General features: G+C 39.1%; 1 protein-coding gene and 1 pseudogene across 2 annotated transcripts in view; both read left to right on the plus strand.

The window, feature by feature from the left end:
* MINDY3 (MINDY lysine 48 deubiquitinase 3) overlaps positions 1-13,596 on the plus strand; it is an 85,541-nt gene that overhangs the window by 29,476 nt on the left and 42,469 nt on the right. For both annotated transcript variants that reach the window (XM_064479417.1, XM_064479418.1), the window contains one exon: positions 11,437-11,507. In XM_064479417.1, coding sequence (XP_064335487.1) covers positions 11,437-11,507 — 71 coding nt within the window. The remainder of the gene's footprint in view (positions 1-11,436; positions 11,508-13,596) is intronic.
* Positions 5,175-6,626, plus strand: LOC116150503 (guanine nucleotide-binding protein G(i) subunit alpha-2-like; annotated as a pseudogene).

The following is a 13,596-nucleotide window of genomic DNA, read 5'->3' on the forward strand; positions in this document are numbered from 1 at the left end:
CATCACTTACTTCTTCTTCTGGGATTTTATCTTGTGTCTTCACCTGGGAGATACTCCTCTGCCTCCTCATATTGTCTGTCTTTCAATTTGTATTTTTAGGTAGGTTACATTTATCGACCTTGGAGAAGTGGCCCTCTGTGGGAGATGTCCTATGCGTCCCAGCAGGACACTCCTCTCTTGTCACCCAAGGGCCAGGGTCCAGGTGGTCCCAGTGTAGAGTCTGGCCTGTGTTTGTGGATTCCTTCCACAGGCTTTGGGATTGTTGTTTTCTTATTTCTGGTATGTGCCCAGGTGGATGAGGCTGGACTAGAGGCTTATGTAGGTTTCCTGGCAGGAAAAGTCAGTGCCTGCCCACTGCCTGGTGAAACTTGGTCCTGGACCTCTGGTGGGTAGGGCCGCGTCTAAAGGCATTTGTGGCTCAGGGATTCTGCTGATGGGTGGGGCTGTGTTCCCACCCTGTGTGTTGTTTGGTCTGAGGCTTCCCTACAAGCTGTTGGGTGGGGCTGGGTCTTGGTGCCGGGTCTTGGTGCCAATGATACAGTCAAGATGTCAGCCTCCAGGAAAGCTCATGTAGATGAACACTCCCGGAAAGTCCACCACCAGCTTTTTTGTCCCCTGGGTGAATTGCAGCCATCCTCTACATCCTCAGGAGACCTTCCAAAACCAGCAGGCAGGCCTGGCCCAAGTTCCTAAGAAATCATTGTCTCGGCCCTTGGATCTGGCACACATGAAATTCTGTGTACACTTCCCAAGAGAGATAAAGCTCATTTGTAAATAGCAGAGCTGTGATTTGATGAACCACAGTGGTCTGGTTCTGTACAACCAGAATACTTACTTAATCATCTTGACATACTGCCTCTTACAGTCCACTTAAAGAGTCTTGAGTGTGGTAATAATAAGTGAGATGATGTGAAAGAAGTTTATATAATTAAATTTCACAGTAGCCCTGAGAGGTAGTTATTTGCCTCTTTTATAGAGAGATGCTGAGATTCAGAATTTAATCCAAAGATTCTTGTCTGTGGTAGAGTTAGTAAATGAGCCATGTTGTATCTCTCATTCAGTGAGAATGAAGGCTAAGAATAGGTAATGAAATTAGCACTTAGCAAGGTCTTTCCTTTAAAAGAGCAATTGAGATAGAAACTGTATCATAGGGGGTAAATATTTTAATTAATGTAGGCAAGGAAATGTAGGAAAGAATTGAAAGAGAGGAGTTCATTGCCTGGTCATAATAAGGCCAAGGGATGGTACACATAGGTTTTGTTTTAAGGAACAGAAGTCACCTGAATCATTAGGGAACCACTTTTAATAGAAGAGACAATAAAAGGAGTCAAGAACAAGAATGACCTTGCAAAGATGCGCCATTCTTTTAAAACTGGGGGGGGGGGGAGGTGTTGAAAAAAGAAAAAGTCATTTTTCAGATGTGAAAGATTTAAATTGGGAGAACTCTTGGGATTTTGAAGTTGCTGAAAATAAAGGGACACAGATAAAGTTAGAAGCATATAAAGGATAGAAAGGGTTTGAATCAACTGCTTTAAGAAGGAATATCAAAATGAATTATGAGAGAAATTTTTAAATGTGCAATCAGAATGAAGAGCTGAGATGAGGTTACATAGAATTATTTACAGTGGATCCAACCAGCAAAACTTACAGTCTGGTCTTTTTCTAGTGATAGTCATCAGTCTGGCAGTGGGAAAGAAAATGGGTATTGTGTGTTATGCAGGAAAGGCCAAGAAGGTTCAGTGAAAGATAAATAGGACAGTTTTCTCTTCTTTATATAAAGGACAGCAGTGCTTAATCTGTTATATATGTAATAAACATATTTTTCCTCAGTTTGTCTTTTGCTCTTAGTTTATTTTTGATGAACATTTAGATGGTTACCATTTTCAAACATTTAGATGGTTACCATTGCAACTGATTCTACAGTGAACATTTTTTGTATATGTCTTTCTGTTCATAGTCAAGTTTTCCTGTAGGATAGATTCCTGAAAGTTAGCATGTGTGTTAAAAATGTAGGCTTCTGGTCTTTTTTTTTTTTTAATAATAGCTTTTTTTTTGAGATATAATTCACATACCGTATGAATCTCCTATTTAAAATGTACAAGTCAGTGGTTTTTAGTATGTTCTTAAGAGTTGTGAAGCCATCACCACATCAATTTTAGATAAGTTTTTTCACCTCCAAGAGAACCCTTGTACTGACTAGTAGTCAGTCCCTTTCAGCCGTTAGCAACCAGTAAGCTACTTTCTGCCTCTATAGGTTTGCCCATTCTGGACATTTCTTGTAAATAAAATCGTGTAACATCTGATCTTCTGTACCGGCTTATTTCACTTAGCATAATGGTTCATCCATGTTTTAGCATGTACCCACATTTCAGTCCATTTTACTGAACAATATTTGATTGTGTGGTTTATACCACATTTTCCTTATTCATTTCAGTTGATGGACATTTGGCTTGTTTCCACTTGGCCGTAATGAGTCATGTGGTTAGGAACATTTATGTGCAAATTTTTGTGAGGATATATTTTTGTTTTTCTTTAGTATCTTCCTAGGAGTAAAAATCCTGGGTCATATGGTAACTCTGTATTTATTTAACCTTCTGAGAAACACCTGTTAAACTTTGACAAATAATGCCAAATTACTTTCTGAAATTTGCTTTACCAACTAGAAAGATATAAACTCACGCTTCCAACATGGAAGAGAGTTCCTGTTTTTCTGCATCCTGACCAACAGTCAGAACCTTCCATCTTTTAATATTTTGTCAGTTTATTGACAATTAATAGCCTAATTAAATTCACGTTTTTCTGATTCCTGGTGAGCCTGCACTTAATCATTTTTTCATACATTTGTCAACTTTTAACATTTCTTCTGGGAATTGTCTCTTCCTCTCTTTTGGCATTTTCAGCAGAGAGGTTATTTTTCCTTTATTTACAGTTTCTAGGAGTGCTTTATAAATTTTTAGTTCTTTGTATGTTAAATCTGTGTTGTAAGTATTTTCTCTCAGCCTTTTCTGTCTCCATTAACTTTGCCACTGGTTATCATTTACATACCAGAGCTTTTCATTTTTATGAAATTAATCCTCTGATCTTTTCTATTATGACTTCTGTTTTGCTTTTAAAATTTTTTCTTGTATTTGTTTTATGTTTCTCTTGCCCCAGGTTAAAACTAATATTCTCTAGTATTTTCTTCAGATGCTTTTGTAGGCTTTATTTTTTTTTATGTTCAGCTCTTTAACCCGTCTGGATTATTTATTTATGAGTGGTGTGTGGTAGGGATCTACCTTTTTCCTTTTTTTCCCAAAGAAGTACCTAATATCCTAATTCTAGTCAATTCTCCACCGATGTGAAGCACATACTTCATCAAATGACACATTTTCCCACACCTGAGTCATTTTTTGGAGTCTTCTTTTCCACTGATCTCTTTGTGAGTTCTTATGTCAAGACTATACTGTTTCATAGTTACATAATATACTTCGATATTTATTAGCATGTTTCCTAACATTGTACATTTTCAGATTTATCATAGTCATTTCCACACTCTCCATTCCAGTTGACCTTTATTTTCAGCTTTTAAGTTCTGTTTTTAAAAACATCTCTGAAGATTCTGATTGAAGTTACAGTAATTACATTTGTGTATTATTTTAGAGAAGTGACATCTTTACAATATTAGGTCTTCCCATCTAGATTGTTTTTAATATTCCTAATTGAAAGTACATATTGTTGATCATATAGGTCATGTAATTTCTGAATTCATGTGCATTATTCCACCCCAGCTGTTAAACCTAGCTCTTGCTTCTGTAGTAGAATACAAATAAAACTGCAATAGAACTAGTCACCAAAATCATTCTTGCCCACACCGTTGGTCCTTCCTAGTGAGTAGCATGGCATTTTAAAAACTAAATCAGATATTCTCTCACTTAAAATCATTTGATGGCTGGCTTCTGTATGCACTTAAATAAAATCCGAACTTCTTAGCAGGGCTCTCAGATCCTTTTGTGGTCTGGCCCTTATTAACCTGCCATGTGTCTTCATCCTTTACCATTGCCTATATTTTGAGCTGAGGTTTGCTTTGACTTTGTTTTCCTATAGTTCAGTCTTCCATTGGCCTCCTTTCTGTCTTAAATGAGTCCTTCTCTATTTGTATACCCTGTTTTTGTATGTATTGTACATATATTGCTTTCGTATGTTTATTTGATGATTATTTTTATTTTAATGTTTTCTTCCTTTCATGGGATTAAAATAGAGTCAGCTTTTATAAATCAGAAATCCACATTCTTCTTTGTTCTGATAGAAATCAGTATTGCAGTCTATCCAGGTGTAGTTAATTGAAAGTTGATAAACTCATGATACATAGACAATGAAAATCTGAACTCCACAGATGAAGAATTCATTTTGAAATTTTAGTATTTTTAAGTAATTGATATGAATTATGATTAAGTTGCTCAGTGCTGTACAAATATGGAAAGTATTTGGTTTATCAGCATATATGTGAGGAAAGATCAGAAATGTTTATGTTCTCCGAATTTTATTACTTGTAAAAATACATTAAATTAGCTGGAACTAAGTTGTCAGATAAAATGCAGGACTCTTAGTTAACTTTGAGTTTCAAATAAATAATCATTTCTAGTGTGTTTCATATAGTATTTGGACTATACTTATACTTAAAAGTTATGTTTTATATCTGAAATTTAAATTTAACTGGGCATCTTGTGTTTCTGTTTGCTAAATCTGGCTGACCCAGCTATATGACAACTCTGTAGCAACCTGACTTCCTAGGAATGCAACAAACAACCACTAAGTGGGTTTTAAAAATAGATCCTCACGCTGTGGTGGTGGGGGGAGGGTATAGCTCAGTAGTAGAGGACATGCTTAGCATGCACTGAAGTCCTAGGTTCAATCCCCAGCACCTCCATTAAAAAAAAACCTAATTACCCCCCCAAAAGGCATAACCAATAAAGAAGAGAAAGGAAAGCCTTCTAATATTAAAAACACATGCAGGTTTCTAAATAATAATAATAATATGAGACGCTCGGAACTGCCGACTGGAGAGCTACCCGTACAGGGCCGGCGGCGGGAGCGGAGTGGGTCGGCAGGCCGAGCCGGGCTGGGGCCGTGTGGGGGCCGGGCCGGCGGACGGCGGGACGGGCTGCACCGTGAGCGCCTAGGATAAGGCGGTGGCCGAGCGCCCCAAGGTGATGGACAAGAACCTGCGGGAAGGCGGCTCGGGAGGTGAAGTTGCTGCTGCTGGGTGCTGGGGAGTCAGGGAAGAGCACCACTGTAAAGCAGATGAAGATCATCCATGAAGATGGCTATTCAGAGGAGGAATGCCTGCAGTACCGGGCAGTCGTCTACAGCAATACCATCCAGTTCATGATGGTCATCGTCAAAGCCACGGGCAATCTGCAGATTGACTTTGCTGACTCCTCCGGAGCGGATGACGCCAGGCAGCTGTTTGCACTGTCTTGCATGTCTGAGGAGCAGGGTGTGCTCCCTGAGGACCTGTCCTGTGTCATCCGGAGGCTCTGGGCTGACCGTGGTGTGCAGGCCTGCTTTGGCCGCTCGCGGGAGTACCAGCTCAAAGACTGCTGCCTACTACCTGAATGACCTGGAGCGCACTGCACAAAGTGACTACACCCCCACGCAGCAGGATGTGCTTCAGACCCGCGTGAAGACCATGGGCATCCTGGAGACACACTTCACCCTCAAAGACCTGCACTTCAAGATGTTTGATGTGGGTGGTAAGCAGTCCGAGCGGAAGAAGTGGATTCGCCGCTTTGCGGGCATCCCAGCCATCATCTTCTGCGTAGCCTTGAGCGCCTATGACCTGGTGCTAGCTGAGGACGAGGAGATGAACCGCATGCACGAGAGCATGAAGCTGTTCGACAGTATCTGCAACAAGTGGTTCACGGACACGTCCATCATCCTCTTCCTCAACAAGAAGGACCTGTTCGAGGAGAAGATCACACACAGCCCCCTGACCATCTGCTTTCCTGAGTATACAGGGGCCAACAAGTACGACGAGGCAGCCAGCTACATCCAGAGTTAAGTTTGAGGACGTGAACAAGCGCAAGGACACCAGGGAGATTTACACGCACTTCACGTGAGCCACCGACACCAAGAAGGTGCAGTTCGTGTTCAACGCTGTCACCGACATCATCATCAAGAACAACCTGAAGGACTGTGGCCTCTAATGAGGGGCAGCGGGGCCTGGCAGGACAGGCCACCGCCAACTCTGCTCCCCCCAGCCCCTGAGGAAGATGGGGGCAAGAGGACCACGCTCCCCGCCTGTCCCCCTGGCCGCTTTTCCTCCTCTTTCCACTCTATGTGCTTGGCTCCCCTGTCCCCTCCCTCAGCTCCAGAGACTGGGGGAAGGGGTTGCCACAGGCCTCTGTGTTTGAAGCCCGCCCTTGTCCCAGGTGCAGGGAAGGGCCATGGGTACCCTCTCCTGTCATCTCTTATGGTTTTAACCATCATCTTGTTCTGTAATGGGGGAGGGGAGCACATACTGAGTTTCCCAAGGCCTGTGTTTGGACGGGCACTCAATTCTCCGGCCTGGGACCCCTAGCTTCACCCAACACCAGCCCCTGACCCAGCCCCAGTCCAGATGTTTACACGGAGCCTCCTGCCCGCCCACCCGCCCCCCTCAGCCGCTCGGAGGCCCCAAAGGAAAAAGCACAAGAAGCGTGAAACGCCACCATTCCTGGAGACCACAGTCCACCTGCTAATTCTTATAGCTTTTTAAAAAAATGAAAGTCAAGAGAAAAAAAAAAACTGCAAACCTAGAAAACTTCTTAGAGAAAAACTATTTAAAACTGTCCAATCCTGACCAGTGCCCACCCAACCCCTTTCCAGTGATTCTGTGCCTTGAATGTGTCTTGTGTGTTTACACCCATCCCTCTGCTGGTTGCCCCCTCTGTGGGCGGTGCCCTGCCCTCCACAGAATTGGGTTCCAAAGGCTGTTCCAGACAACTGCCAATGTCACTGAGGTCCTGCCCCCGCGGCCCTGGGCCCTGGCTCCATTAACCTAAATGTAGCTCCTTAGTGCTAACCTAGGAACCGCCGCTGCCTGCTGACCCCTCATGCCCTCGCCCCAGGCCTGGGTCCTTCAGCATTGAACACTTCCTTGCTTTTTTCACGTTTTATGAAATTGTTCACCTGGTTTGAAATAATAAAATGTAGAAAGAAAGAAGATAATAATAATAATATGAAAAAAAAATTCCTCACTTCAGAAACAGATTTCACAAAGTTCGTGTCTCAGATTGTATGTACCTTTAACCTCTAAGTGAGATAACCACATCTATTTTTTTTTTTAATTTTAGATATTCTAACATTTGTGTAAAAAAGTTCTTTTTTTCTTTAATTTTTTTAAACTATAGATTCTACACCTTACTGACTCAAGGACCCTACATAATTTCATCCTAGCTTATTTTTTCAGCCATCATGAACCTATGCTGGAACAAAATTACGCTGCTTGCTTTCATTTCTTTGTTCATGCTACTCCTTGTGCCTGAAGACCTAGATCCTTCCCATCTGTATTTGTCCAGTTCCTCAACTCCCACCTTGTAGGCCCTCCCTTCCTGATTCTCACAGCTAAGGGAGACCAGCTTGCCCTCTGAGCATTTTGACTTTGTAACGCTTACCACGTTCTACTTTTATCATCTACTGGTTTGTTTCTCTTTTTTCTGGGGGGGGGGGATAAATTTTTTTTAATTGTAGTAAGACCATTTAACATGAAATCTACCCTTATGATGAGTTTTTAAGTATGGTATTAACTATTAAAACAAAGTTTTACAGCAGATTTCTAGAACTTATTCATCTTCCGTAACTGAAACTTTTTATCTATTGAATAGCAGCCCCCTATTTCCTCCTCCTCCCAGCTCCTGGCAACCAACATTCTACTCTCTGCTTCTATGAGTTTGATGATTTTCAGATACCTCATGTGGGTGGAGTCACGCAGCTTTTCTCATTCTGTGACTGGCATATTTCACTTAGCATAAAGTCAGCAAGGTTCGTACCTATGCCACAGATCATATGACTTTTTTGTTTTTTAATCCTGAATAATACTCCATTGTATAGATGTACCATAATTTATCCATTCATTAGTTGCTAGACATTTAGGTTGTTTTCAATTTCTTAGCTGTTGTGAACAGTGCTGCAATGATCCTCGGAGTGCAGATACCTCTTTGAGATCCTGATTTCATTCTTTTGGATTAAATACCCAAAAGTGAAACTGCTGGATCATATGGTGGTTCTATTTTTAATTTTTTGAGGAACCACCAATCATGGTGGATTTCCATTTTCCATTCCCACCAACAATTTACAAGGATTCAAATTCTACACATCCTGGCCAACGCTTATCTTTTGTGTTTTTGATAATGGTTATCCTAACAGGTGTGAATGATACCTTCTTGTAGTTTCAGTTTGTACCTCTTTGATTATCAGTGATGTTCAGCATCTTTTCATACACTGTTGCCATTCGTATGTGTTCTTTAAAGAAATGTCTAAGTCTCTAGCCCATATTTTTTTCTTTTGGGGTTTGGCTTTGTTTTGCAGGTTATTTGGTTTTTTGCAGCTGAGTTGTAGGAGTTCCTTATGTATTTTTGGTATTAACCCCGCATCAGATATGCAGAGAGGCTGTTTGCTTATTTGTCTTCGTATTCCTGGTGATATTTGTATGTCTGCACTGTTTAGCATGGTGCTTTTCAACACTTGGTACTCAAGGTATGTTTGTTAAATAAATGTAAGCAAGTTATCTCGTTTCCAAGGCAGCATCAAGTTTGAAAGGCCACAGAATTTCTGTAGACTCCCTGAATGAAGTGAGAAGTGATAGTTGAGGGTGGAGGAGCAGGGTATAAAAAAGCAAACTTGAATATAAAACTCTGCATTTAGAGGCAGTCTCACTGACTGAACGAAGAGTTGCTAGGCACTGATCATGATTAGTCTTAAATGCTAGGCTAAGAAAACGAAGCTATACAGAAAAGTCTAAAATATGACATACTCATTAGAACTTTCTGCAAATTTCTAGATTTCTTTGAGACTTACTGAGAAAAGTCTTGTGTAACTAAATTCTGTAAATTTTAATATGTGCGAATAATATATTCTCACTATAATTACAACTTTGTACAACAGTAACTATTCTTAATGATGCACTTTAGCTATCTAATGAAGATAAAAGTAAATATTTATCCTATTTAAGAAAATAAGAGTAATACATTTTTAAAATGTTACCATCTAAACAGCATGCCTAAACGTGATTATTGACCTAATCTGAATAATTTATTATCTAAGAATTATGAACAGCTAATTTGCTATATTTAGTAGCATGATATTATTATAAATATATATTTGTTTAAAATTCTAAGGAAATAAATGATGTAGTATTAAGTCATAACACTAGGTGGTGGTAACTGATTTTAGAAATTGAAATGTGAAAATGTTTCTTAACATGTATTCTTTGAACTTGAAGACATTTAGTACTGCTTCTGTTTCAGAAGGAAGAGGACGGAAAAATTTGAAAGGCTATTTGGGCTGCTCACCCTCACTCCTTTTTCCTTTGAACACTGTTATCCGGTGATTCTCCAAGTTTTTTGATCTCATGCCCTTTATACGCTTAAAAAAAAAAATTATTGAGGATTCAAAAAAACTTTCACTTACTTGGTTTATAGGAAAATAATGATCACTGCCATTTTGTCAAAGATTAAGACTGAAAAATTTTTAAAGATTTATTAATTCATTTTAAAATAACAATAACACAACCATTATTTTGAATATAAATATTTTAATAAAAAAATAACTATTTTCCAAAATGATAAAAAAAAAACTTTAGTAAGAAGAGTGACATTGTTTTAAAATTTTGCAAATGCCTTTAATGTCTAGTTTATTAGTAGACAGCTGGATTCTCAGATCTGTTTATAGGTTCAGTCTGTTGGGAATAACATATCATTTAGCCTCTGGAAAACTCCACTCTACACTCATGAGAGAGTCAAGAGTAAAGGCAATTACTGCCTTCTTTATGAAAATCATTTTGATTTCATGTAGTCTCCAAAAAATCATGTGGATCCCTAAAAATCCTCAACTACATTTGAGAACTACTGCTCTGCCTCCTCTGTGCCTGTTAGTTAAAAAATATAAACTGTATGTATACATGTCTTCTATTAATTTTGAATTTACAATTAGAAAGCCTTAAGCAACCAGTTCTTGGTTTATACTATCTGGATGTTGTACTTAAGGATACATAGTAAAATATTTACAACAAAAACTACTAAGTTACATCAGTTGACAAGAAAAACATAATATCCTAATAGAAAAAAGGACAATACATGACCAGAGTGGCAAAAAGATGCCAAGTTTTATGTAGGCATTGTGTTTAAAGTGGACCTAATTTTTACCTGAAGAAAATGCTTTTTAGAAATACACATGGACCCAAGTTACTTTTATAGTGATACTTAATGTACATGAGCTGAAAGCTGTACTCTTTTCATAAAGATCTTTATTACCATCACAGTTACATCTTATGAAATAATCTTTTTATTTCCTATGCTTTTTCTATTCTTTCTTATTCATTTCCATGATGTCAGCTCTCTCATCTGTATGCTGACGACTCCCAAAGCTTTACATCCAACCCTGACCTCTCCCTGAGCCTTACTTCTAGTTGTGTATCCATCCTTAGCTAGAAGTCCTAAAGTTAACCTCAGTTGCAGCTTATCTAAAACCATCTTCTCTCTCCATACCACTTCAGAAGCTACTTCTTAATTCTTTCTCTTAGTTAATCATGATTTATCAGGTTCCCCAGGCTAGAAACCTTAAAAGGAAGCTTTGGCAAATTCTTCACCACTTAAATACATTGATTTTTCATACTTTTTTGCCATTTCCTCTACCTTGAATTTTCCTCTTATCCTCTTCTTGGCTTGGAAAATCCCTACTACATATGCTTCAAGATTCAACTCAGACACTTAGGTACGCCTTCCCTATCACAGTGAGCAGATGCTCTAACACAACTATAAGATAATGTGTGTGCCTGTAAACAGCACAAGTGTTTTCATCTATGTCCTTTGATAAGCTCTTAGCCTTTGTAAAGCAGATAGCATGTTCTCTTCATCATTTCCCCAGTCTTAAGCATGCTGCTTGTGTTTATTTATAGGAGAGAGGGATGGTATCCAATGTTCGTCGAAACGTAACATTGAATATAAAGTTTTATAAGTGCATTTTAATGTATATCTGAGTTATCACATACCCACTGCCTGATTGAACGGTATTTTATAATGAGTAGTTCTGTGATGATAACTTGATGTGAACTCTTAACAGTAAATATTTGCTAGGTTTTAAAGTGTAGTTTCCTGTAAAAGAAAAAGTTTCGGCGTAGAATATGTATGTACATACATATATTTACACTGAAGTGCTTTTCCAATTTATATACTAATGCAAAACGCTATTTTGTTACAGAGCTTCTTGGTATTCATGAACAAGCAGCTGTGGGATTCTTAACACTAATGGAAGCTTTAAGATACTGTAAGGTAAGTTAATTTTCAAGGTGCTTTGCGTGGGTTTTATTCACATACCTACTGTTGTGGGTAGCATTTTTCTCCCATGACAACACATTTTAGCTTACTACTGTTGCCATGTCCTCTCAGCTACTTTCTGATCTCCCTTCCTGAGCTGACAGGCTTATCAAAGGCAGCATTAAGCTGGGTGATCATCTGAGTTTCCGATTTTTGAAGCTTTTTCCATTTTGAGGGTAAGGGGCAGAACCCAGTATGAAGTAATTTATAAAAATAGAGATATCTATGGCTGCGGCTGCATATTCTTTTACCTCAGGTAAAAGAATGTCCCATTTGTTCCTCGCTAGCAGTGTGCTTCACTGGAACAACTGGTAATACTTTATCAGGCAAAGAGAAAGATTTGTTAAATGCCTGAAATTCTTTCTTTTGTCTATTTCATCTGAAAAATGATTTCACAGCAAAAAAAGAGAAGCATTTCACAGCATTAAACCCTTTAATACATGTGCTAGGGTTAGCAACTGGCATGAGACTCCTCATTTTTTGATATATGTCTCTGCTTTACTGGACAATTTAAAATAACTATTGGATATTCCAAATAGTTTTAAATGGAATTTAAATCACTAATGATTTGCACTTAATAAGATGCTCGGATTTTGGAGAAAGAAAGTTCTCATGTTCTTTTCTATTCTAGAATGGTGGTTCCATAGCAGTGGTTTCTGGTGGTGGTGATTATTTTTAGTAGCATTAACAGTATTTTCCTTCTTTCCTTCCCTTTCCTCCCGTCTCCTCCCCTCCCCTCCCCTTTCTTCCTCTCTTCTCCCTCCCCTTTCTTCCCCTCCCCTCCCTTCCCTTCCCTCCTCTTTCCTCCCCTTTCTTTCATTCCCCTTTCCTCCCCTTCCTTCCTTTCCTTTCTTGTTTACCAGACAGCGTTCCTTTTTCAAGACAACACTTAGACAGGAGTAATACACACGTGATAAACAAGTTTCTCCTGTCTTTATTCATTAGTAGTGATCATACTATCAAACAGTAGGAACTCTTATATTTTCAGTGACTTTAATTACACAAGCTAAAGCTATTTCAAGGCAGTCTAGTGACCAGAGAATCAAGTTGTGTCCCTTCCTCTCCAGCACACCAACACACAAACATTCACGTATCCTCAAAGTGTGTGTGTGTCTGTGTGTGTGCACACATAAAAAATGGTAACTATATAGAGACAATGGATATGTTAATTAGCTTTTTAGAGTGCATACATCCAAACATCAAGTTGTACATCTTAAGTATGTACAATTTTTATATGTCAGAGATTTTTCAGTGAAGCTGTTTTCTAAAAAGTGTGTATGGTATGTGTGTTGCAAGAGGATAGGGTGTGAAGATGATAGATTTTGAAATCTTCACCCTTTGGCCTTAAGGCCCTGATGGTCTGGATTCTGTCTGTCCTTCAGAGTTGCATTGATCTCTCTCTGTTTGCTGTGGTCCAGCCACACTGGTCTCCTGTCAGTTTTTCATACACGCTAAGCCCTTCCCTGCCTGATGACTCTTTGACTTGCTTTCATTTCTGCCTGGAATCCTCCAGCTCTTTAATGGATGTCTTACTCTCTCCTTCAGGTCCTACTTCAGACGGTGCCTCAAAGACCCTTTCCTTGACCTTTACCTCCATGACCCTTTTTCACATTATTTCATAGGAATACTCACTTTGTAATGATCCTTTTTGTTTACTTACCTTTTTTTAATCTTGAATTTATTTTTCCATTGTTGTCCATAATGAAGTATAAGCTCTTTGAAGGCAGGCACATTGTCTTTCTCAGTACATCTTAGGTACTCAGGAAATATTTGTTGAATGAATGAATGGATAATTTCACCAGAATTACAAGCTTTTCTAAAATAGGTGCTTTTGCTTTTCTTTAACTGTTAGATAGAACAGAGGAGTGTCTGTTTCTCCCCAAGATCTTAGCAGAAAGTCGGTAGCTGCTGCATATTCTTCTGTTACTGTAGTATTATTACTCTGGTGTTACTGTAGTTTTACTGCTCCAGTGTTCTAGCAGGAACTGTGATGTTTTCTAAGATTAAAAGATAGTTTTTAATGACGGGGTTCAGCACACTGACA

Source organism: Camelus dromedarius, chromosome 26 (assembly GCF_036321535.1).
Source record: "Camelus dromedarius isolate mCamDro1 chromosome 26, mCamDro1.pat, whole genome shotgun sequence".
In the NCBI taxonomy this organism is placed as follows: Eukaryota; Metazoa; Chordata; class Mammalia; order Artiodactyla; family Camelidae; genus Camelus; species Camelus dromedarius.